We start from the raw sequence: 26,472 nt of genomic DNA on the forward strand, positions 1-26,472 counted from the left end.
GGGAGGGGTCAGCTGGGGGCGAATGGGAGCTGGGGGGCGGGGGCGTGCAGGAGGTCGCGGCGGGAAAGCGCGAGGGAGGGGGGGGACAGGTAGAGTGAGAGGAGCTGGGGGAGGGGGTTTAGGGTGGAGGAGGGTGAGTGTTAGGAGGTTTGGAGATTAGGGAGAGAGATAGGAGTAGGGTTGTGAAGATAGGGGAGGGGGGGTTGTAGAGGTGGGAGAGAGGTAGAGTGAGAGGATAGGGAGATAGGTAGTAGAGGGGGTGGCGGGAGGGGGGGAGAGATAGAGAAATAGATAGAGAAAATAGATAGAGAAGTCGATAGATAGGGAAATAGATAGATAGACAGATAGGTAGGTAGGAGGAGGTGGAGAGTGGGGGAGTTAGATAGTGAGATAGGGAGCTAGAGAGATAGGAAGATAGGAGGAGTGAGGGAGGTAGATAGCGAACGGGTTAGCTAGGGGTGAGAGAGGGGGAGGCGAGTGAGGGAGGGGGATGAGGAAGGAGCAGGAGGGCAGGCTCGGGGGAAGAAGACGGAGGAGGTAGAAGAGCCGAAGACAGGAGAACAGAAGACAGAAGAACAGAAGACAGAAGAACAGAAGACCGGAAGACCAGAAGACAGAAGACCAGAAGACCAGAAGAACAGAAGAACAGAAGAACAGAAGAACAGAAGAATAGAAGAACAGAAGAACCGAAGACAGAAGAACAGAAGCCAGAAGCACAGAAGATCGGAAGAGCAGAAGAACAGAGAAGAACAGAGAAGAACAGAGAAGAAGAACACAGAAGCACCGAGAAGAACAGAGAAGAAGAACACAGAAGACCGGAAGAACACAGAAGAACAGAAGGGAAGAACAGAAGAACAGAAGAGAAGAACAGAAGAACACAGAAGAAGATTGCAGAGGGGGAGCGAGGAGGAAGAGACAGAGGAGGAAAAAGAAGCAGGAGCAGGAGAGAAGGTGAGTGGCGCGGGGCAGGGCGAGGGGCTGGGAGGAGGGGGGTACTTACAGTTAGGTGGGTCTCAGGAACACAGGAACTCGGGAACCTGGAGGAGCTGCAGCGGCAGGGGGAGCGACCTACCCTTGGGACAAGGGTCGCTACCACTGTCGCGCAGCGGGCGCCATAAGAGGTAGGAGGGGGGGGGAGGGGTCAGCTGGGGGCGAATGGGAGCTGGGGGGCGGGGGTGTGCAGGAGGTCGCGGCGGGAAAGCGCGAGAGAGGGGGGGGACAGGTAGAGTGAGAGGAGCTGGGGGAGGGGGTTTAGGGTGGAGGAGGGTGAGTGTTAGGAGGTTTGGAGATTAGGGAGAGAGATAGGAGTAGGGTTGTGAAGATAGGGGAGGGGGGGTTGTAGAGGTGGGTGAGGGAGAGAGGTAGAGTGAGAGGATAGGGAGATAGGTAGTAGAGGGGGTGGCGGGAGGGGGGGAGAGATAGAGAAATAGATAGAGAAAATAGATAGAGAAGTCGATAGATAGGGAAATAGATAGATAGACAGATAGGTAGGTAGGAGGAGGTGGAGAGTGGGGGAGTTAGATAGTGAGATAGGGAGCTAGAGAGATAGGAAGATAGGAGGAGTGAGGGAGGTAGATAGCGAACGGGTTAGCTAGGGGTGAGAGAGGGGGAGGCGAGTGAGGGAGGGGGATGAGGAAGGAGCAGGAGGGCAGGCTCGGGGGAAAAAGACGGAGGAGGTAGAAGAGCCGAAGACAGAAGAACAGAAGAACAGAAGACAGAAGAACAGAAGAACAGAAGACCGGAAGAGCAGAAGACAGAAGACCAGAAGACAGAAGAATAGAAGAACAGAAGAACCGAAGACAGAAGAACAGAAGCCAGAAGCACAGAAGATCGGAAGAGCAGAAGAACAGAGAAGAACAGAGAAGAACAGAGAAGAAGAACACAGAAGACCGGAAGAACACAGAAGAACAGAAGGGAAGAACAGAAGAACAGAAGAGAAGAACAGAAGAACACAGAAGAAGATTGCAGAGGGGGAGCGAGGAGGAAGAGACAGAGGAGGAAAAAGAAGCAGGAGCAGGAGAGAAGGTGAGTGGCGCGGGGCAGGGCGAGGGGCTGGGAGGAGGGGGGTACTTACAGTTAGGTGGGTCTCAGGAACACAGGAACTCGGGAACTTGGAGGAGCTGCAGCGGCAGGGGGAGCGACCTACCCTTGGGTCAAGGGTCGCTACCACTGTCGCGCAGCGGCCGCCATAAGAGGTAGGAGGGGGGGGGAGGGGTCAGCTGGGGGCGAATGGGAGCTGGGGGGCGGGGGCGTGCAGGAGGTCGCGGCGGGAAAGCGCGAGGGAGGGGGGGGGACAGGTAGAGTGAGAGGAGCTGGGGGAGGGGGTTTAGGGTGGGGGAGGGGGAGTGTTAGGAGGTTTGGAGATTAGGGAGAGAGATAGGAGTAGGGTTGTGAAGATAGGGGAGGGGGGGTTGTAGAGGTGGGTGAGGGAGAGAGGTAGAGTGAGAGGATAGGGAGATAGGTAGTAGAGGGGGTGGCGGGAGGGGGGGAGAGATAGAGAAATAGATAGAGAAAATAGATAGAGAAGTCGATAGATAGGGGAATAGATAGATAGACAGATAGGTAGGTAGGAGGAGGTGGAGAGTGGGGGAGTTAGATAGTGAGATAGGGAGCTAGAGAGATAGGAAGATAGGAGGAGTGAGGGAGGTAGGTAGCGAACGGGTTAGCTAGGGGTGAGAGAGGGGGAGGCGAGTGAGGGAGGGGGATGAGGAAGGAGCAGGAGGGCAGGCTCGGGGGAAGAAGACGGAGGAGGTAGAAGAGCCGAAGACAGGAGAACAGAAGACAGAAGAACAGAAGACAGAAGAACAGAAGACAGAAGAACAGAAGACCGGAAGAGCAGAAGACCGGAAGAGCAGAAGACCGGAAGAGCAGAAGACAGAAGACCAGAAGACAGAAGAACAGAAGAACCGAAGACAGAAGAACAGAAGCCAGAAGCACAGAAGATCGGAAGAGCAGAAGAACAGAGAAGAACAGAGAAGAACAGAGAAGAAGAACACAGAAGCACCGAGAAGAACAGAGAAGAAGAACACAGAAGACCGGAAGAACACAGAAGAACAGAAGGGAAGAACAGAAGAACAGAAGAGAAGAACAGAAGAACACAGAAGAAGATTGCAGAGGGGGAGCGAGGAGGAAGAGACAGAGAGGAGGAAAAAGAAGCAGGAGCAGGAGAGAAGGTGAGTGGCGCGGGGCAGGGCGAGGGGCTGGGAGGAGGGGGGTACTTACAGTTAGGTGGGTCTCAGGAACGCAGGAACTCGGGAACTTGGAGGAGCTGCAGCGGCAGGGGGAGCGACCTACCCTTGGGTCAAGGGTCGCTACCACTGTCGCGCAGCGGCCGCCATAAGAGGTAGGAGGGGGGGGAGGGGTCAGCTGGGGGCGAATGGGAGCTGGGGGGCCGATATCCGATTTACAACTACTGCCCAACTCTGCATCTTAATGTTAGTAGATATCATGCTCCTTCAGATGGTAGCCATGCCACATGTGTCTTGAGGATGATACCGTATGAACTTCCTGTCAGAAAGACTTAGGAGCTACTCAAGTTTCCCTTGCAGTTCACTTCACTAGTAGATCCTCTTAGCCACATGATGTTGTGTATTATCATAATTCATGTAATGCCTCTGGGGTCATTCTACAACAGTGTTAGATGAATTACTGTATTTGTTTGATGTTGTTTTTTGTTTTGCTACCTGTGACCTGAAGAGCTTGCCCTCAAGCAAATGTATTGGTTCTTCGTGGACAAAAGTATATGTGAGAAATTGGGTTACTGGTTGAGGGGGGATGAAATCCTACTCAAGCAGCAACCACAATATTTCTCAGGGTAAGTGTAAGGAAAGGCCTCTTTTTACATGTTCACTCCCACATTTTTGGACTAATGCTGCTGGTTTTTCGACTCCTGGGGCCTGCTAACCAGAGATCAGTGCCAGTGCTTTAACCTGTACAAATAGCATGTCAAATTGGCTACATCCAATTGACAAGACCTGATTTGCTTGTAAGTAAAGCTCCCTGTTTTCTGTTTTCATATTTTTTTTTACAGATAAATACAGACAGAAAAACATTAATTTTCCTGTCTGTATTTTTGAATATGAATTCAGAGGTGTGGAATTTATTAAAATATCTACTTGTTCAGGGGACAGGTTGCTACTTAAATCTACTTGTCCTGTAAAAAGATCTACTTGTCCCTTTGGTGCCATGTAGTGCAGCGACAAATTATGGTAGCAATCTCGTTATGTAAGAGCTCTGATAATAGCCTCTTTGATTATGCCAGGGCTACTACCACAGTAGGGCTTGGATACTTGCAGTTTCAATCCCTACTGTAGCAATTTCCTTATTTTGCCACCTTTCCGCAGATCTGCATACTTGGGCTGGAGAAAGAAGTAAGCAATAGTTCCAGGGCTGGAATGCCTTTCAGTCTGCAAACCTACTAACTTGCATGTTTTAAGGATTTTCACCAGCTTTTCACTAATCTTTTCCCAAGAAAGGTTGGAAATTTACTCCTGACAATGGCAGATTTAGAACTTCTTCCATGGTTGGGGAAAAAAGTCGTTGGAGAAAAAATTCACTTGCAAACGCTCAACAAATTTTCACATGAGCAAATCTACACATGCATATTTGCCCATGCTAAAATACAGTTCACAAATATTTTATAGGGGTACGATTTCCTGGTGTTCTTCTCATGGAAGCCACTAATTCAAAGACATATACCATGGGTGCACTTTTGTGACTTTTTCTTTAAGAATTTGGTCCCTAATTAGGTCTGGCGTTAACAAAGACATTTTGTTTTTATTAAACTTCTATTTCTCTCTTTATCGGCTGGATTTACTGTGAGTGATCGCATTCTGGTCTTCCACAAGGAGCATATTGGCATACAAAGTAGTTTTGTTCAGTGTCAGGAACAACAGTGGCAATCAGTGGCGTAACGAAACTGGAGGGTGCCCCTTTGCAAAGAACATGGAGTGGCCCCCTCTCCAGACTCAATCAGGGCAGGTGGTGTGCTTAAGGGGCCCCATGGAAGGCAGCTGCGGTGCCTTTATTATGCCACTGGTGGCAACGTGTGCTTTTAGAGTCCAAAAACATTTTGGGGTGTTTTTGCCAGTGTTTGTTACAATGGTGAAGGCCTGGCAGCTCCCCCAACAATAAAGTTTTACAAAAGCCATGTCAAAACAAGACACGCATTGATGAAACTAAAAGACTCACAAAAAAATGTCGGATCAGTTGGCTTTGTCAGTGTTTGTTTATTTTCATGTTTCCCATAATCGTGAAGAAAATGGTTATACTGATTTTCCTTTAGGAATATTTTTGGGAAATACCAGCATGCATCAACACATTTTACTAAATGACGCTTCAAAGAAATAGCACCTAAAATTTCATGGTAGCGAAACTTTTTTCCCTACTTGCATTTTTTTCTGAACATTTTATTTTAAAAGCAAAGATTCTTCTCTCTTGCTTACAAGCTTCTGCAAACATTTGCATCTAATCAGGGAGCATTCTGGGAGTAATTATACTTTGCCTCATATTGTTAAACCTTTCAAAAGTGTGTACATTTTTTTTGTTGTACTGGAACCACTGTCGGTAGTGCAATGTGACCTTAAAACATTTATTTACGGTGTTCACCCTTATAATGAAGGCTTTCAATTAATGAACCATAATACAAGTTCGAACAGCATTAACTTTTGGACACACATTACCTCAACTGCAGACAGTTCCACTCTCTGTAAACTTTCAGCCACAGGGTTTGTGCTGCAGAGGGTTGGGCCTACTTGTCCCAAGGACAAAATAAACATGAAGACTTGTTGCCCTTGACCCCAAACAAGATGTCCCGGGCGTCAGGCGATAGGAATTCTGCATCCCTGTGAATAAAGACAGTACTTAGGTTGTTCTTGAGTGATTCTAAATGATGGCAGTCATGACTGACTCCCATGCCAATAACTGTGAGGTTTGGGTTAAAAAAGAAAGAACTTTTAGAATGAGTCTTAAACAGCAGCAGAAATGCAAAATGTTGGTATTAAAAGTGTGCATTTTCTGATATGTGTATTGATTTATCCTCTGTCGATGTTATTTTATCATTGAAACCTGTCAGGCATTCAAGTAAGAGTGTACATGTATCGGTTAAATAAATGTGGAAATACACTAATTCAGCTTCATTTTTTTCACAAAACCCCAAATAAACATGAATAAATAAAGATCAAATCAGCAGAAAATAAATATGGATAATTACAGACTGAAATGTTAGAAAAATAAATACATAAAACCAGAAGGCCTACTTATTGGCCCCTAGTATATGGTAGCAAGGCGAGTAAGACAGAGGCCCTCATTTCGACTTTGGCGGTCTTTTGCGAAGGCCGCTGTTGAAGCGGGCGCCAAAAGATTGCCAGTGTTGGCTGTCCGAAGACTGCCGTAATACGTGTCACCTATGAATTTCCACCCATAAACAGGCAGAAATCGGACACAGTTGGCCTGCCAGCACCTCCACACCGGAAGGACTCTGTCTGCCATATTACGAGCAGTAATATTGCACAGCGGTCCTTGCACAGCGGTGCAGTATTGGCGGTAGAACTGCCGACATCCACCCCCTCCTGGATGACCACCTCGACATGGGCTGCTGTGCAGCCCAAACAGGTAGGTGGACCAACCAGGAAGGGGGGGGGGGGGAGGGTTGTGGTTGGTGCATGTGTGTGAGTGTATGTGTGCGAGCATGTGTGTGTGTCGGAATGAGTGTGTGGGTGAGACTGTATGCGTGCGTGGTGGTGGGGGGTGTGAATGTATGCGGAGGGTGGGGGTGTGTGTGCCTGAATGCAGAGGGTGTGTATGTGCATGAATGCGGAGGGTGGGGGTGTGTCTGAATACAGAGGAGGGTTGCATATGCGTGCAAGCGAGTGGGGGTGGGGGTGCGTGTCTGTGCAAGCGAGTGGGGTTGCGTGTCTGTGTGTGCTGTTGGGTGGGAGTGTTTGAATGTATGCCTGCAGTCGGGTGGGGGTGTTTGTATGTATGCGTGCAGTCGGGTGGGGGTGTGTGTCTGCAAGTGTGTGGGCGAGTGGGGGTGTGTGTCTGCAAGTGTGTGGGCGAGTGGGGATGCGTGTGCAGGCGACAGGAATGGGGATTCTTGTCACTGGGTGTGTTACAGGCAGAGTTTTCATGACAGGGCGACTGGCGGCGTTGTGGTGGTTTGACTTCGACCAGACTCGTAATGCAGCGGTCTTTACCTTCGGGACCGCAGCAGTAAGACTGGCCATCATTATGAGTGTGGCAGTTTTAAGACCATCACACTCGCAGTGGCAGAGTGTCCACTCAGGGCTGCAGTAATTATCGTGCCTCCCTTTGTATGACAGAGTACAAAATGCCTCCCAGCCTGCCACTGCTGTTTTCACTGTCAGTTTGGCTTTGCCATTTAGACCTATGGCAAAGCTACCCTATCCCTTAACATTATCTGCAAGTCTCCCCTAAGGAGGGCCAATACAATCCTATGGAAAGGAGCAATCTTTTGCTAAGTAAGACATATGTTTTACAGCATGTCTTAGCAGCAACACTTCCAAATTGTCGTTTTGCTGCAGGTAAAGTTGGTAGCCACATTGGCTAATAGAGAGTTATCGGGTGTCATCCCAACCCGGCTAATGCTTGATTGGGACTACCAAACAGGGTCATGTAAGGTATCAAATTAATCGTGGCATTAAATGTGACCTGATGTCTATTTCGAAATTAGTGACACTATTAATGGTGGGTAACTTCTAGAAAGTTTCCCCTCTATGCTTTGCTTGCTTGTTCAGCAGCCTCACAAAGGCATACACACTCATTCAGGTCCCTGACCACCTGGAGAGACATGTGAATGGCTCCCATACTCAGGAACAAAGGGCAGCGCAGCAGCAGCGAGATGTCCTCTCCTCTGCCCGGATGGCCACTCGATGGGGATTAGCCCAGAGCTGAGCTATAAATGGGAAGCTACCTTTGATGGGCCGTCTGGCCCAACACCCCTGAACACCCCTGAGCAGGATGCCTTCTGTTCCTATAGACAGTGTGGAGACAGGGATAGAATGGGTAAACTGGCCCTCAAGTCGATTTTACCCTGGGCGTGTTGCCTTCAGGTAGCCACATCTCTAGGGTGGGAAACCTTGCTCCACACAACAGAGGGAGGGTTGTGCCATCCTGAAGGAGGCAAGAATGTGGCATTCTGGGATAGCCAGATGCCGCACATCACAGGAACTTTGTCACTAGGTAGGAGGGGACCCAGTAGCCCACTGGCTAGAGACTGTCTGGGCCTCTTGGGGCACTTTTCTGGGATAAATATGGCACTGCTGACAGGTTGACCCTCAGTACTCACTGGACTTGGAAAGAGGGCTAGAAGAAGACAACTTTGCACCCCTTGGAAGCGCACAAAGAGGCTGCGACACTGGAGTGACTGCACCTGCTGCACTTCGGGCTAGCAGAGCTTGGACCCTGTTCTGTGTGCCTGGCTTAGGGGAAAAGTTGATTCCCAGCCCCAGTCGGAAGCAGTGACTCCAAGGGTCAGTTAGCTGCCCTCCCAGACCGGCACTGGAGACATTAACGCTGAAAGAGCCCAAGTCACATCTCTGGTAGCTGCCACAGTTGTCTTGTTGCTACCGGATGCCAGGCACCCTAAAGGACATTTCGGAGATAGCCAAAAGGTCCACCAGTGTTAACTGGACCCATGAGTGTTGGTTGTGACCAGATTCCCCTCCTAGGGCAGACACCAGCCTCCACCAAAAATTTGCACTGTGACCACTGTGTTGTAAAAGTGCAAGGTCTGCAACAGCAGCCCTTGTAACCTTGCAAAGAAGACTGTGGAATCCACATCCTTGGACAGAGTGTCCCCCACTCTGATGTGGACCGAGGACTTGCCTGATTTGACAACCATGGACTGTACGGTATCAAGAGCATCCTTAAGCATCTTTTAGCCTGCATCCCTCAGCATCAGGACCACTCCATTGTCGTCTCTGGCAGTCATCCGGTAAAGTTTGGATCTTGCTTTAAAAACACTGGTGGCCATTCTGGCCCCCTAGATCTTTGTGCTGTCGGGCTTGGTCGTCCAATTCAGACCAGAGTTGCCAAATTTACTGTTTCAAACTTTTAAAAAGTTTTCCAAACTTTTTGCTGGCCAATGCTTGTTTGCAGTTGATTTCGCAGCTATTTATTGCTTCTAAAATCTGTATCTCCTGAACCTTTCAGTGGATTTTGATGATTAAGGTCTCTAAAACTTCAAAAAATATGTTATATTTTTTATAAATTGGTGTCTTCTTTCTTTCATGTCATGTGACTTTCTTATTCTGCTGTTAAATGCTTTACACATTGTTCCTTTGCTAATACTTACTGCTCGCAGCCACAACTTCACAGGGTTGAACATAAGGTTAAGTAAACATAGCTGACTGGACTCAAGACGGTATATTTAAGTGTACTGCACGCTAAGGCTACCCAGCCATATCATATAGTGCACCCAATTTCTCACAGCAAGGCTCAAGCAAACCCCAAATTAACCTGTGCTCAGTCTTCTGGGAGCTTTGCACAGAGCAGTCAGGCTTAACTTGGAGGCAATGTGTAAATTATTTATGCAGCACTTCAAACCGTAATAAAGTGAAAACACCACACAAGGAAAATCCCACACCAGTTTAGTCTGTTTAATAAATAAAACAAGATCTAAATGATAAAGATCCAATCAGTAGCAAATACAATATGCAATTTTAAAGATTTTAGTGAAATAGTTCCAAAACGTACAGAGCTCCAACTGTGGAATCTGGTCTCTCTGGACTGGGACAAAGTCACAAATTTAGGCCGACCACGATGGAGCAAAGGCCAGCTACAGGGAACCAGTTTCGGCTGCTGAACAAGAATATCTTAAATCCTGGTTGTGGAGCGCTGCGCTGTCCCGCGTTGAGGAAGCGTAGTGCAGCTGAGGTGATGAGTCGGTTCTGAGAAGCTGTAAAGCTGCTAAGCATGGTCCTGTGTCAAGGCTGTGTCTCACAGTCAAGGAGATGTGTCACTTCCAAAAAGCTGCAAATTTGTGGTGTGGGGGCCTATGCCAGTGAAGCATCGCATAGCAGTGGTTTTGCTGCTGGCTGCCAGGTCGAAGCAGAGTCCTTGCGCTGGTAGAAACCTTACAGCAGAGGTGATGTGTTAGTTTGACTCAGGTTTGGGCCACACAGCAGAGGTGATGTGTCAGTTCTGCTGGATCCGTAGATGGACTGGCAAAGCACATTCAGGCCCGCTTCCAAGGGTCCAGAACTGGGGTGGCACCACTTGGCATGGTAGGACTCACAGATGTCAGAGTCCAGGTGCTGGGTTCTGGTTGTTTGAGCCTTCTTCCCCTGAGGCTGTAGTCGGGAGGACAGCCAACTATCCCTTGGAATTACTCTGGGGTCCTGGGGTCAACAGATACAGCCCCTTTCCTTCTCACCCAGGCTAGAGGGCAGCAGGTCAGCACAGTAGGCAGCAATTCTTCAGGGCAACAGACCGGCAGAGTGGCAGTCATTTCAGTAGTGCAGTGGTCCTTCTTCCTGGCAAAGTATATACAGCTTCAGAAGTGTATGTAAGTGTTAGTTTCTGTAGACTAATATTTATACCTAGGCCTTACTTTGAAGTAGGAGAAGCTTCTAGAGGTTTCCCTTTGAAATCCACAGCATCCTGCCTTCCCTGTCCTGGCTTTAGAGTAAGTACTTGGGTTATGCAGCCCTTTGTGTGGATGCAGGACACAGCCTATGCAGAGTAAGTAGTGCTGTGCCTAGCTCTGCCCTCCCATCCTGCCAGTGATAGCCCATCCAGGCACACCTAACCTCTCTGTTGTGTGTGGCTGCCCAGAAGGAATACACAAAACCTAACTATCGCCTACACCTGGTCATGTGACCCAGAGACAGCCTGCAGGCACGAAATGGCTAAGGCAGGAAAATTTCAACTTTCTAATAGTGGCATTTTCAAAATTGTAATTTAAAATCTGACTTCACCTTGAGAGAGAAGTTTCCATTATAATTCCAAAGAACCCAACCATGATATGGTTACCTGCTCCAAAATTAGAAATAATTGCTTATTAGATGTAACAAGGTAACTCCTATGATACCCTATGGGAGAGGTAGGCCTTGCAGAAACTAATTCAAGAGTTTTTCATTACCAGGACATGCAGAACTAATAAGTACATGTCCCACTTTTTAAATACACTGCAGCCTGCCCTCTGGGCTGTCTAGGGCCTACCCTAGGAGTGACTTACGTGTATTAAAAAGGAACGTTTGTCGCCAGGTCGACATGGCAGTTAGTTTAAAAACTGCCCACACTGGTTGCAATGGCAGACCTGAGACATGTTTAAAGTTCTACTGAAGTGGGTGACACAAGTGTTGCGGACCCATTAGTGGCATTTAATTCACAGGCCTGGGGAGCAAGTAGCGCTGCTTTACTAGAGACTTACAAGTTAATTAAATTTACCAATTGGTTATATGCCAATGCTACCATGAAGAAGGGAGAGCAAGTATTTTAGCACTTGTTCACAGTGGGAAAGTGCAGAGTCCCAAAGCAAACAAAAACGAAGTTGAAGTAGTGTAGGCAAAACGTTAGGGGGGAAACCACGCCAAGGATGCCTGGTCTCACAGTGTATTATTATTTGTCTGGATGCTAGAATATATCCTCTGAAACTTTGATTTGTGCAGTCACTTCTATGCTGATGACCTTCAAACTATGCCTCTTTTGGCACAAAAGAGCCATCTTGACCCTCTCCTGTTACTTGAAGAAGGTACAAACTGGCATGCAGCAGAGTAAGTTTCAGAAAACCCTTATAAAACGAAGATTGAAAATCTGAGCCTGAGCTTTGGCAGCAGATGTCTTGATACACATCAAATAATATAGAGTGGGTCAAAACCATTGTTCATGTCCAACAAAAGCAGCTTCTTGGTATTTCTTAATGGCCCCAGAAAAGAGTTGCAGGACGTGGTAACTCGACATCCTGCAGGTTCATCCATCAGCATGTCAAATCCTTTTTTTTTTCCCCAAATGTTTCAGAAATTGAGCCTTTAGTCCAGGTCTTTGTTTCTTCATATTTGGATTACACTACCGTTCACATCCTATAGCTTTTTACGTTTTCCTCAGTGGTGAGAGGTAGAGACTTATCTTGTGCTTTTTTAAGGGTTTTGAACACTGTCCTAGAGGTATGTACAACCCTTCCACTCTAGGGTTTCAGTGGCATGCCCATAGCCCATCATTTCAGGGGTGTAACATTATGTAAAATGTCTCCCAGTTCATGGAACACAATACTGCATAACTCTACTGGTTCTGTGAAAATTCACCTGTCCTGCTTTGTGCCCTGCAGTGAGGGGACAAATTATGCCAGTACTCTCATTATATCAGAGGTCTGATAATCCCAGGCTCTGACAATGTAGGGATTGATATTACACTCTGGTTTGGATTATAAGAAGGCTGTGATTATGCCAGGCTCTGAAGTCACCATGGCTATATATGTCAAACATCTGAATGCCCACTAGCTCTATGTACTTAAGGGCTCTAGATGAAGCAAGGGATGTGATCGCAGTATTTCTATGAATTTTTCAGCCCTGACAGCAGCAGGGTTCTAATTGAACTGTCCCTGTTGGTTACTTGACTTTCCGAGGAAGCACCTTATGAGTTGCTGTGGCATATTTAATGTAAAGCAGTTAGTGATTTTACAAAATGTTACTGTAAAGGTGATAAACAGCATTTGTCAGTTGTAGCAACAACCAGAGTTATTAGATATAAAAAAATGTGTATACATCTATTTTGGAATCAGTGTTTCTGAAATGCTACTTGAGGCTGAAGTGCATAATATACCTTTTGGTGTAACATGAATTACTTAAACAAATTAATTTTAAAGAATTTGTTCATTTGGATAGCTGTCTTGCCTTAGCGGAAAAGGTTTCCTCATTGACATAACTGTCAGTAGGCATTGTAGACTAATATCCAAGATATTTGTGCCATGGAAGAGTTGGATGGAGAGAAATAATTATAGTGCCTTCTTGTCCAGTTGAGAAAAGAGACCAGAAGACTTGTCCTTGCACCCAAACAATTATTCCTTGGTATTGGGCTATTTAAATTATGCACTCCTGTTTGGCCTATCTATGCATGTTACCTTTTTTCTATTTGATTGTATTCCTGTTGGACCTGGCCCTTTTACAGGGTCATTCCCCAGACTTTTTGCTTTTTGCCTCCTTATTTTTCGGACCTTTGTTGGCTGACGTTTTGACTCTGAGCACTTTTTCACTGCTACTGCTTACAAAATTGGTATGATTGGCTTATACGTAATTGGCATTTTTAATTTACCTAGAAGTCCCTTGTAAAGTGGTATCCCTATACCCAGGGCCTGTAAATTAAATGCTACTAGTGGGCCTGCAGCGCTGCTTCTGCCACCCACTGAAGTAGCCTGTCAAACCTATCTAAGGCCTGCTAGCGCAGGGCCTGTGTGCGCAGTTTTCTTCCACAGGGACATGGCATCTAAATTTACTTGCCAGGCCCAGAACTCCACTTTTACTACATGTAAGTCACCCCTAAGGTACACCCTAGCTATCCCTGTGGGCAGGGTGCCATGTATGTAGATGGCAGGACATGTGCCATGTTGCGTGGCCTGTCCTGGTAGTGACAAACAGCCTAACTTGGTGTCTCACTGCTGTGAGTGCTGCCTTCTCATAGGATTGCATTTGAAATGCCCTGCCTTATGTGTAAGGGGTATTGTCTGATTTATGAAGGGTAGCTTAGACATGTTTGGTATGGTTGTGATAGTGGTGAGAAATGCTGCTTACTGGTGTAGGTGTATTGTTTTATTACTATCACAGAAATGCCACTTCTAGAAAGTGCACCTTTATCTGTGCTAATGACTTTGGTGTTTTGCAGCTTGCCTCTAATCCATGTCTGGGCAGACTGACAGTTGGGGCTTTGTGCATACGTCTCAGACAGCCTGAACCCAGGGAGGGTGGAGGTGTCTCAGAGGTGCATTTACATATTGTAAAGCCTTCCTGGGCTGAGAGAATGGAGAGGCGGGGCACACCTGCATTTCTAAAGGCTGTGCCCTGGCCTCACACAATTGGGTTGTTTACCCCCCACTGATGGTTGGAGCCTGTGCTGGAGGAGAGAAGGGGCACTCCCAGAACCAGTTGTAACTGGTTGTAACCCCCTCTCCTGGCCATTGTAAAACACACTGTAAACCTAGTATAAGTACAGGGGAATTTCCCCCACAATTTAGACATCACTTTGGACATTCTGGAAACTCTAGGAACCTTACCTGGAGCTGGACAGGACGCTGTTGGAAGGTCTCACCAGGACCACCTTGGACTGCTGTGCTGACCTATGACCTGCCTGGTCACAAGGAGGAACTGCCACTGCTGGTAACCCCTTGTTGTTCCGACCTGCTGCTGGCTTCTCCAGCCCTGCGGCCCCCTTATTCACCTGTTGTCTTCAGAGGCAGGGTGCTGTAGCCCCTGGCCTCTGTCAAACTCCCTTCAGCACAAGGAGTGCTGCGTTGCTGACCTCTCACTGCTTAGAGTGCTCTTCGTGTCCAGAAGAAATCACCACTGTAGCCGGGATCTCCAGTGTGCCCCCTCGCGCTGCTTTGAGAGCTCTTTTGTGCCTAAAAAGACATCAGTGCCGCAGACCAGGCTGCAGATTTGTCCTTAGCGCTTTCCAAAGCGCCATGTTGATGCCCAGAAAAATCACCGCCGCAGCCGGGGTCACAGTGAGGCCTTGGTGCTTTTAAAAAGCAGCCCTTGAGGCCCCCAAGCTCACCGCTGCAGCCCGGGAGCATCGGAGTGCCCCTTGTACTCTTCCCTGCGCCTCTTCCCTGCCAGGATTCACCGCCACAACCCAGCTATTGGTGTGTTCTTTAGCATGCCGGAGCTGCGCTGTCCTCTGTGCCCCCGGGGCACCTAAAAGTAAAGGAATAGGAGCGAGTGTGCTCCTATCGTGCCCCTGGGGCGAGCTCACTCTCCGGAGTGCCCCCGGGGCACAAGCAGGCACCTGCTTTGGGTGCCTGCACGCTGCAGTGAGCCGGACCGGCTCACTATGAAGATTCCCAGCCGGGCAAGGGAACGGAAGCCTCCTCAGAGCTCAGAGACTCCCCCCACCCCACCTGGTCCTCAATATCATTTGGGGCCCTGTTTCCCCCCCCCCCCCCCCTCCCTTCTCGAGAAAGGGCCGGTCGAGGCCTAAGGGGAAACTCCCCCAGAGGACGCAGCCCCCAGAAGGGCCAACACCAAAGCAGGAAGAGCGGGCAGGGTGGAAGCCTCATCGGAGGCTCCCGCGCCACCAAGGAACGTCCCAGTGGGCATTGTTGGTGCCCCCACCCCCCTTTGGTGGTAGGGCCAGTGAGCCGGGGGGTGAGCCCCACAGAGATCACGGGCCCCAGGAGGGGCCGTTTGGAAAACAAGAGAGGGTGCTGGCTGCCCCTCTCCTCTCCTCTCCAGAACCACGTGTGGCCCCCATTGAGCACATAGGAGTGCGGGGGGCCCCCACCATGACCTTCCAGACACTGGAGTGCCTTACACTGTTAACTAAGGTACTCTTGGGGAAACTGGGAGGGTGGGATGTTCCAGGGTTATCTACTGAAAGATCTGTATTTTATTTATGTCTTGCCATATGGTTTAAAGTGTTCCTGATACAGGCCTTTATGATACTTTTATGACAAGTGGATAGAATTCTTACTGTAATTCCTGACTACTGCTTGTGTTGTAGAATCCTGAGTACTTACGTGTTCTAATGTGACAACTGCGTATTCTTGCAGAGTATTAGTAACTTGTGTAACATTCTGACAACTGCTAAGGTTGCATGGTATTACTTACGTGTAATGTTGGTCTAATTATGTTTTGTGCAATACAGTTTATTTTCACATAGCTCAGTATTGTGTTTACTTTGTGGTGTACATTTTGCGTTGTGTGTGTTGTGCAAACGCTTTACACATTGCCTCTGGGATAGGCCTGAGTGCTCGTGCCAAGCTACCAACGGAGTGAGCAGGGGTTATCTTGGACGTGTAACTCCCTTGCCCTGACTAGAGTGGGTAAGTTCTGCCTGGCTGAGGTGCATACCCTAGCCAACCAGAAACCCCATTTCTAACAATTCCTAATGAAGACAATCAATTCCTTCTCTGATGAAGGTGATGCAGTATTTTTAAGTAGAAAAAGAGAGCAAAGAAAGCAGTTAGTGTGTGCTCTTCAGAGTGATGTCTTCTTGTTGCATGCTCACCTTTCTTTTATATGCCACTGTTTCAGGATAGGAGCCGTGCGGCAATGTCTGTCGATCTAAAGTACCTCTCCTTGGGAATCCTGGTCTTCCAGACAACGAGCCTGGTTCTAACAATGCGTTACTCACGGACGTTAAAAGAAGAGGGACCTCGTTACCTTTCTTCCACTGCGGTTGTTGCTGCTGAGTTCTTGAAAATTGCAGCTTGTGTTTTGCTGGTTTACAAAGACAACAGTACGTAGCACATTTGAAATCTTACAATTATATTCCTGAATGTTACCTGTGGAGAGAGCTTTTTCTGTAATGCTTAATTCTTATTACTATAACATTTGTTCAGCTTCAGTTCACCACCATCATTGGACTCTTTTTCTGGCTGGTGGCTTGACCAGAAACTGATATTGGTGCTTTCATGGAACATCACTTTATTGTCCTTGATCAATCATCATGCACTCGACACAATGAAAGATTGATATTTAGCTTAATTTTGCTATTATCTTACCAACTTTTATCCCTCATGCTGGTACAGTTTCAGCATGTCTTAGTATGAAGGGCCCTGAATAATGACTAGGAAATACTCACAGGACGCTCCAGTAGGAGAAAACTGTCATTTGTGAGAAAAAGGTTTGGGGGAGTAAGAGGATGGTTACAGCCCAGGTTTGTTGGCCCTTAGTTGAGCCCAATGAGCATACATATTGATCTACATATGGGGAAGCATCCAATTGCCTTGGTAGCAGTGGCCGTGAGCATTTGAGCTAGACTTGATGTGTGTTAATTTCACAGCATAAAAAACTGCAAAAACTGGAATCTCCTTCTTGATGACAATCCTCAGCCAACAATCACAGAAGCAAAAAGTATCTTTCATGCCTTTCACTAATTCAAGCAGACCTTCCTTTGTAACAGGTTGAAATTTGAACGGACTAATCACCTTCTGGATTAAAGAAACTTCTACACTGGAAGGGAACACGCAAGGGCACCCTTCCTACTGACTCAGCCATAACTTACTCGCTATATTGACCGTGAAGTTGTTTGGTATAAAATCAGCTAACTCCTTAGCTCCTTTCTGGGTCACAGGAGCAGTTGTTACAGCATAGGTTTTCTCCAGAAGATTTTTTTAGCATTTTCCTAGAACCGGAGGTAACAAGAATTGTCTTTCAACATAAATTGCTACAATGGTGCCTGAAGCTTGACAGTACTGGCTCTAGCGCCTGAAGTTTGACCATGCTGCTGTCAGATTATTGACTTTTAAGAGTTTTATTTCTGTACCACTTGAAAACGAATCCTCTGACTTTTTAACTTTCCCCTGTGTGTGGGGTGCGAGACTGTCAATCACAGATGTCATCACTAAAAGAGAAATAAAGTCAGTCCACACTTTTTCTAAAAGTCACTGCTGCAGTTGTTAATTTGGGTAGCAAAAAAAAAGTAGGGGCCCACATATTGTCTTTGCATCCCACGTCTGGGTTTGCCATATACCAAGGCATCCTAGTCTTGCTTCCACTTCATGCCACTTTGTTCATTACACTACATTATCGTTTTCCTTAACCTCACTTCTGCAATTGTTTTTATTTTTCATACCTGTTTTCTCCCTTTGTCACAGTTTTACTTTTTTTCCCTTGCTTCTTCTTTCTCTGACTTCCACCTTTCACTCTTTCACTGAATAGAATTGTGATGATGATTAATCAGTCCCACTCCCCAACAAGCATTTGAAATGCAATGGATCTTACGTTTGCTCAACTTAGCGCTATTAGCGTTGTAAATTCCTAACTACTTTTCTTTTAGAAATTGAAAATTTAAAGTAAAACAGTTGACGGGAGCAATTCCAGCGCAACTGCCACCATGAGCGCGAAGGAGAGACACAAAAGGAAAAAGAAGTTTGCTCGCAGTCAAACATATGGGCAAACGTGCAATTATCCTTGTAACAAGGTCGGTCCCGAAGGCAGTAACAAAACCGCTCCAAGGCGGGACAAACGTAAAGCGTTTACCAATTTCTTCAAAGGACTTTTGAAAGGCAAGCCCATGCACGAGTGATAGTGATGGGCGTTAGGTGAGCGTGGTTAAAAGCCCACAGAGATACCAACACGTCAGACATGTAGCACATGCGCGCTGCTATGCTCAATCTAAAAATAAATGCTGAGCCCCACCATCAGTAATCAGCATCACAATCTCTGACGGACTGCTAGTTAATAATCCAAAATAGTAGTTCTCAACCTTTTGACTTGTGTGGACCCCCACCTTATCATTACTGGAACCCGGGGACCCCCCACTGAATAAATATTGGAATCCGGGGACCCCCTACTGAATCATTATTGGAATCCGGGGACCCCCCCACTGAGTCATTACTAAAAGCTGTGAACCCTTATCTGTTAGTATTATTTAATTTTTCAAGCAGTCGCATACCCCCTGAGTAGGCTTTGTGGACCCCCAGGGGGTCCCCGGGCCACAGGTTGGGAACCACTGATCTAAAAGAAGCAAGAGTGCTTCCAATGTGAGCGTCTGGTAATGGCACTGCATGTCATCCTAAATATTTCTATTACTGCACATCAGCCCTCTTTAGCTGGCTTTTAATCACTATCCCTAAATAAACCTCAAAGGACAAAGATCCAACTATAAAACTGATCTGTGGATGTTTCAAGAATGTGTTCAGAGTGTGCATTAGTCTGTCAGGTAGGCCTAAATATAGGGAAGCTTCTTGTCATCTGCTGTTCCCGGCCATTATTTGCGCTTTTTATCTGCATTTTGATCCCAGCTAACAGTTTGGGGCTTATATAAAGTGCCAAAGCTCTTCTGTGTTGTAAAATAGCAAGCCTCCAGATAAAGTTGTCTGCATTTAGTAAAAACCATTGCAAATTTATTAGGGTTGAGCGCAAAGCTCTCTGTCCCTGGTATAATCTCTCTGTGGGCTTTTAACCACACCCATGTCACACCCATCAGTTTGGTTGGTTCGTGCACACGTCATACCTTTTCCGGTGTTTAGCCCTCCTCAAGCACACTGGCCAACTACTGAAAACATACGAGGCTCCATGTTTTCGGTATGGTTTCTGAACTACTTTTTCTCTTTATTTCGTAGGCAGCACAGTCTCACTGGGCAGTAGTCCAGCGCTTTGCATGACATCAACCCAGTTACATGGATATTTGCACTTTTGCCAGTTACATGGATAATTGCACTTTTTGCCAATACGTTTCACTGCATGCAAACTTCTGTTTACTTATCCTTGTCTTACTTTTCATATTCAGTTTTTTTTGGCAAGAAAAGTCCGATCAAGCAAATGCGAGACCCATTACATTGCAAATGCTTATTTTTTTTTGGTTGTTTATGCAAGTCATGGTTTGTTCTTTAGAAGCATTTTCAAGGTCTCTATGTGCTCTTCGGAAGATAATGTACGGTAATTTAGTCCTGCTTTGTGGTTGTACAAAAAGCCTCTTTGTTCATGCTCTTAGTAAAATCCTATAAACTGCACATTTTTAAATCTGTTCCTTCGATGGCAATAGTGGAATAAGGATGGAGGGCACGATCTAGATCCATAGCAATGAACCAATTTGTTTTGTATGGACCATGCTTTGAAAATAATTGAAAAAATGAAGTTCAGAATTTGAATAGGATATCCATGTTACCATTTGATTGCTTAGAGGTGGTTTACTCTTGTAGCAGGGCCCTTTAACCTCTCTATTGAGCAAGTCTGTTTTCACAAACTTCTGATTACGAACCTTTAAACAATTTCTCTACACGCATAACAATACTGAAATAGGTCTGCCCTGCTTTTGTGCTCTAATTACTGGCTTCAGGAATCCATGACTATACCTTCCCTCTACCCTCCTATGTTCTACTTCTGTAATTGCGACATGAGCCACATGCAGTCAGTTTGACAAACCTAATTGGTCACACCCAGTGGCAATTACTTCTTAAACATTTACTTCTTGACATGTACCAAATACCACACCTTTTTTTTGCTAATTAGATCGCATGTGGGACACCACAATCGTGGCACTGAACTGTAAGTGTGAACTGACCTGCATATCCTTGAGACCCGTACCTAATTACTAATTACTTTTTTCCCTTATTTTTCAGAAGTCTCTTCCCATATATTTCTTCAAGACCCACCCCAACAACACTTTTAAACCTAATTGAGGCCACTCTTATTTCCTCTGCTACTCATAACATTCTCAGAACCCCAAAATCTGACTACTTTTGACGGTATATGAAGTTGAAGATTACAATATCCTCCTTACTTATGATTACACTAACTATGATCTTTTGTGGTATGCCTTTTTTAAGTTATTTACTTCCCTTGCTGTCATACTATCGTCAAATACAACAACTCCCATTTCATAGAATATATTTGTGCGAACCTTAGTATTGCCCAATAGAGTCTGGCCATCCCTTTCCTTATCATAAAATGTGACCTGTGTATTTCACAAGAGTTGAGGCTTTTTCACTTCTTAGTCCAGCTCACATTTGCGGTGCCTTACTCTTTAGACCCACAAGTAAGATGATCAAATTTATATAAACTACTATTTATCTTGTTACAACCTTCTATTAGTGTTTCACCTACTTAATCAATTTCAGCCTTGAAAAATTCCCAAGCTAACTAGTTAATCAGAGCAAAACACTTGTTGGCTGAACCAAATTACTCTAAAGTCTGAACAACATCACTGGATGAACATTTTGTAATTGGAAGCAAGAAATGTAAAACATCGGTATAATTGTTTACTCCTTCCATTGTTTCAATTTGTGTGGGCTACAGGTAGTTACATTAAGGAGGCGGGTAGTTTTGAGCTCCTTATTCTGAATTATGTAATTGAGGATTAGGGATGAGCTTGATTGTGTGTGAAAGGTTTATTAAATCAGAGCTGCGAGGAGAAGAGGACAAGGGTGGAGAGAAGGTGGAGTAGTGAAAAATGTTTGCTTGTGGTAAGCCCTGTTAGGACTGGATGAGTTGCTAATTTGTAAATAATTGTCATGGATTTGTAATTGACTGTGTGATTAATATTAAGAGGGGGGCACAGTGTCTCAATCACCGAGTTGGTGTTGGGACAGAAAGTCTCCTCTGTCACTCTGTAGAGAATGCTGTCATATCTTATGATGTTTTCCCTAAATGTACAGTTCCTAGGTTTTTGATTTCTTCTCGTCCAACCCTAGTTAGCCTACCAGTCTCACTTTGAGGGCTACCTGTTTCATGAATTTATGCAAGAGCAGTGTTCTGATGTTGAAGTGTGCAACCAAAGTGCCACCTCTACCTGGGATAAGTGGGACTGGCAGTGGTAACACAGCATAATTCATAGTAAAGCTACTGGTATTTAGACATGTCTTCTTCATGAGGGGAAAATACTAAGTGAATTGCACAAAAAGACAAGCGTGAGTCCCGTGTGCATGTTTGGATGGGTATAGTAGGGAATCCGTTTTGGATTCCTTGTTTGTGTATTCCAGAAGAAAATGGAGCTTCATTTTGATTTTGTGCAAGACTGTACAGGTCTACAGATAAGTCAGTTAGCGATAAGATTAGGGAGAGGGCTACAACATACTTTGATGAAAGCTTGGGGTCTGTGGACTCTGTATGTGTTTTGTGGGAGGCATTTAAAACTTTAATTAGGGGACATGCATAGGATTTGATGGAGGCAAGAAAGAGGAATGTAACCTACAGTGTACAGAAGTGGAGCAAGAAATTGTGGTCCTGGAGGCACGCTCCCATACTGAGCGAGAGGCAGGAGGCAATCTTCTCCACCAACTGTACCTAAAGCGGCAGTAATTGCGTACACTAGATGAACAACATGCACAGGAATATGCATTGGCGTCTCAGTGCCAATTATATGATGTTGGTGATAAAGTCAATAAGCTACTGGCTTGGCTGGACAACATGGACAGTGGACGATCATGGGTAAGGGAGATTAGGAACACTGAGATTTCCCCCCACAGATCAAATGAGGCTATAGTGGAAGTCTTCGCTACATACTGTGAGGGAGTCTGTGCCTCGGCAACACAGATGGCCGGGGAGCACTGCAGGGATATTCTGCGTGACATACCGTTGACCGTGCTTTCAGAACAAGAAAGGGGAACACTAGATGCTGAGTTAACCGAGAATGAAGTTGTTTCGGCGCTGAGGGCATTGCAAACGTGCAAGGCGGCAGGACCAAATGGACTACCAGCGGAGCTGTTTAAGTGCATGTGGATCAAGGTTGCCAAGCACATGAGGCGAGGGATGCAGGGCGGCTGCCAGTGGATCAGAGAACTGCAACCATTGTTGTCATTCCGAAAAAAGGTAGGACCCCTGAGGACTGTGCCTCTAACAGGCCCATCTCTCTTCTTAACACAGGGGTTAAGGTCTTGGCAACCAAATTGCGCGCAGTTATTGCAAAGTTGATCCACCTGGACCATTCCGTCTTTATGCCGTCAAGATGTATGCACCTGACTCTGCGGCCACTCTATGGGGTCCTACATTTGACACAAAGCCAGACCAGTGAACGGGCAGCACTCTTGTCGCTGGACACCAAAATGGCTTTCAACTGTGTGGAATGGCCCTACATTTTTACCACTCTTGAGAGGTTTGGTATGGGGCACGGTTCCTAGACTGGATCAGACTGTTATACTGGGATCCGGTGGCCAGGATGAGAGTCAATGCCGCGCTCTCACGGCCCTTTGCCCTACATAGAGGCACCCGTCAGGGGTGCCTGCTCTCAGCTATCCTGTTCGCACTGGCGCTTGATCCCTTAGCGGCGTGGATCCAGCATGATCCCTTGATACAGGCTATAGATTCCGGCACAACATGGAAGGAGCGTATTTTCTTGTACGCAGATGATATTTTGCTATATGTCACCAACCTCGATGGCCCATAGATAGGATAATGCAGGTTCTCCGAATGTTTGGGTAACACTCTGGCTATCGGATTAATTGGGAGAAATTGTTGGTCTTCCCCCCTGGCTGGGCCCCCCTCCCATCCTGCCACCGGACTGCAAGGTACCAATTTGCCAGGATGGCCTTAAATATTTGGGAATATATGTCACTAGGGGCCAGGAGTGCTTCCTTCAAAAAAAATCTTCAGCCTCAACTCGATAGATTCCATGGAGATATGGCTAATTGGATGAGGCTACCACTCTCCCTGATGGGCAGAGCAGTCATCTACAAAATTATGACACTGCTGTGGCTGTTATGTTTTTGAAAATACTCCTAATCGGATACCTACAGAGGTGTTTCAGCAGCTGGACCAGGAAATCAGACTGCTGCTTTGTGATGGGGGTTGCTCCCGCTTTGCACTGCAGAAGTTGAAACTGGGGGTATATGAGAGTGGGCTGGCCATCCCGGACTCCCAACGCCACAATTGGTCACTATCACCAACTGGGCGTATGCTGACCAGGGAGACTCAGCGTTCTGGGTAGGCAGAGAAATGATGGATTGGAAGGGATAGGAGTCTGCCCTGCATGACCGTGCGAGCCTGCAAACTTGGCATGATGCCACCCGTTATCTGGGGTAGGGAACTACCCTGATGGCTCAAACCTCTTTCTGGTGTAGCAACTTACTGGGAAGCGTTAAGACCCTGGGTGGGTTTTGCAAATGGTCTCTTTTTGGAATCGAACACCTGGGGGATGTCTGGACGGTTCAGGCACTGTTGACGTTCGAAGCCCTTCAGCAAGTGTGTGCCCTGGCAGAAACCGAGGAATAGGTACCTGCAGCTGAGACTGCATTAATCCAATATTTCCTGGGAGTTGAGCGACTGCCGGACTCAGCCCCTCTTGAGGACCACATGCTGGCGGCACCCTTGGAAGAAAAGGCCATATCTATGATGTATAAGAAATTATTGTGCAATTCCATAGACCCAATGATATCCTTGTGCGCCAAATGGGCGGCAGACCTGGGAGCACTGGATATTGAGGACTGGTTGGAGGCGAGGCAAAGTCTTAGGGTGGTGGCGATTAGGGCTAGATTCAGGTTGATTCAGCTGCAGATCCTACACAGGGCATATTATTAGAGGGTTGTGCTATGTAAGATGGGCAGGGCTCAGACCGCACAGTGTCTGAGTAGCTTTAGGCAGAAAGGCACCTTCTATTACATTATATGGGCATGCCCTGCGATACACACTTATTGGCAAGGGATTGCTGGGGCAATGGTTCGGTCACTTGTGAAGGAGGTCTTGTTGGATCCCAAGCTGTTCCTACTCCACATAACAGGAGAAGACTCCTGGCCGAAGTATCAGGGTTTATGGTTGTCTATAGCAGCAGCAGTGGCTAAGCGCAATATAGTGTGAAAGTGGGGGGCTGAATCTCCACCCAGTGTACGGGAGTAGCATTCCGATCTGGACTAGTGCCGGGGTGTGGAGAGAGTAATTTACCAGAGCAGGGGTTGCCCAAAAAAGTGGGAGAAAATCTGGGGAGGGTGGGAAGCCTATAGGAATGGGTATTGATTCTCTAAGCAGGATTTCACTAGAGAGTGGAGGGTCAATGTATCAATTGTATTTGATTGGCATACCTGGGTGCTTCCCGACTAGAAAAACTACACCTTGGGTGATGGCTGCAAGTTGTATTTTGTCTGAGTGGGTGTTACCGGCTATGTTCTTTATTGTGACATGCTACATTGTGCAATGGCTGTTTTTGTTGTTTTACAAAAATATTTAGGAAAAAAAAGACTGTACAGGTCTAAGGTGACCATGGAACCTGTATTTTTCCATTCCGGCCCTTTCCATAATGTCCTGCTGTATAGAATTAGTGTATCATGTGGGTGATAGTTGTCAGAATTCTACTCTTCTACTTTCCCTCCAGTTCCCATAACAGAGCACACTCAGCTCTGCTCAGTACTCTTGCCTGATGTGCTTCACAAAGGATTTGGCATGCTGTCTGAGCCTTAATACCCATCTGCACCTGAAGTTGTTGGAAATAGCTGAGGAAGGGCAACTGGATACCCTGGCCTTGAATAGGAGCCATTTTTTGAAAGGATGGGTTTGCACCCCTTGGAACTGCACATATTCACCTTGGCATTTGGATATATAAAGGTTGAGACCTATATGGAATATTCAGTACTCTCAGGCTCATGGCTTCTTTTCTAGACTAGATTGTTTCCTCATAGCAGGATTAGTAGACAACCTGTGATGGACTTGAAATACCTACCAAGGGAAACCATATTTCATGTTACCATTGATGCTGACCCTTGGGCTGAGATGAAGGGTATTTAGTAAATTGTGGTGGCTAAATATGAGAAATTTGAAGGATATCAAAATTAAAGATTGACTAAAGGATGCTATGGAACAATACTTTCTGGCGAATGAGGATTTGGTCTAATATGATGTTGCCATTTATGAGGCCTAAGAGGCTTTAATTATGTGACAGGAGTCAGTGAGAATTAGATTCAAAATGATTAAGCCTACTGAAGAGTTGAATGATATTGAAGGGTAACTTATAGTATTAAAAGGTAACCCACTTCCAAACAACCCTCTCTCCCCACTCTCAGTGCTCTAAAATCTATGTCAGCTCACTTGGGGGAGGATATGGTGCAGCGGCCAGACCTGCTGACTTCACACCGGGGGGGCGGGTGGGTGGGGGGAGATCCAGGTTTGAGTCTCGATGTCAGCTCCACATCCTGTGATTCCGGGCAAATCACTCCCATCTCTTTGTGTCCATGGACGGCACCTGGATACCCTCACAGGTGATTAGCTGTGCTATACAAATCCAGGTGTTTATTTATTTACTTATTTGAGTGAAAATTGTAAATGACTCTCCATTAATGAGGCTAAGGCCCATTATATAGGTCTACAATATTGACAATATGACAGAGGAAACAGGGCTGGAAAATCGATAGTTTGGCTTAGTTGGAGGGAGCAGAAGTCTAGATGGGTAGAATCATTCAGGATTTCCAGGGTGTAGGGCTTGTGAGGATTTTAGCAGTATCAAGGCCCTTCTAAGATTTTTATGAAGGGATGTAAGTAGCCCTTCAGGCAGGTAGGTGATGCAGTCATCATGATGGTACTCCTGGGTAAAATTCAATTTCCCAGGCTATGGAGAAGGAAAGGAAGGAATTGGGGCAGAAAATGTCAATACTGATGTGAATAATGAATTGCAGTCCAGTAAATCTCCAAACCAAACAATATCTCTGCTAAACTCTTTAAAAAAAAAAAAACTCCAGACGTAACAGTATCCCTGTCAAACCCTGAAATAAAACTATCAGGTTTCTTTGGGGCTTAACTTTTTAAGTTATTCCCAAGGCAAAAAAGGAGGGACAACTACTCACCGACTTGAAATATGCAGTGATTACAGTGATGCACAATAAGGATAAACTGTTGACTACTTTTGTTCAGATAATATAAACTGTGACATAAACTG

The 26,472-nt window shown here is 46.3% G+C and overlaps 1 protein-coding gene across 2 annotated transcripts in view; it reads left to right on the forward strand.

Annotated features, from left to right (window-relative positions):
• SLC35A3 (solute carrier family 35 member A3) overlaps nt 1-26,472 on the forward strand; it is a 117,890-nt gene that overhangs the window by 40,852 nt on the left and 50,566 nt on the right. For both annotated transcript variants that reach the window (XM_069232160.1, XM_069232159.1), the window contains exon 2: nt 16,206-16,410. In XM_069232160.1, coding sequence (XP_069088261.1) covers nt 16,224-16,410 — 187 coding nt within the window. In that variant the 5' untranslated portion in view covers nt 16,206-16,223. The remainder of the gene's footprint in view (nt 1-16,205; nt 16,411-26,472) is intronic.

The sequence above is a fragment of the Pleurodeles waltl genome, chromosome 4_2, assembly GCF_031143425.1.
Source record: "Pleurodeles waltl isolate 20211129_DDA chromosome 4_2, aPleWal1.hap1.20221129, whole genome shotgun sequence".
NCBI classification, from domain to species: Eukaryota; Metazoa; Chordata; class Amphibia; order Caudata; family Salamandridae; genus Pleurodeles; species Pleurodeles waltl.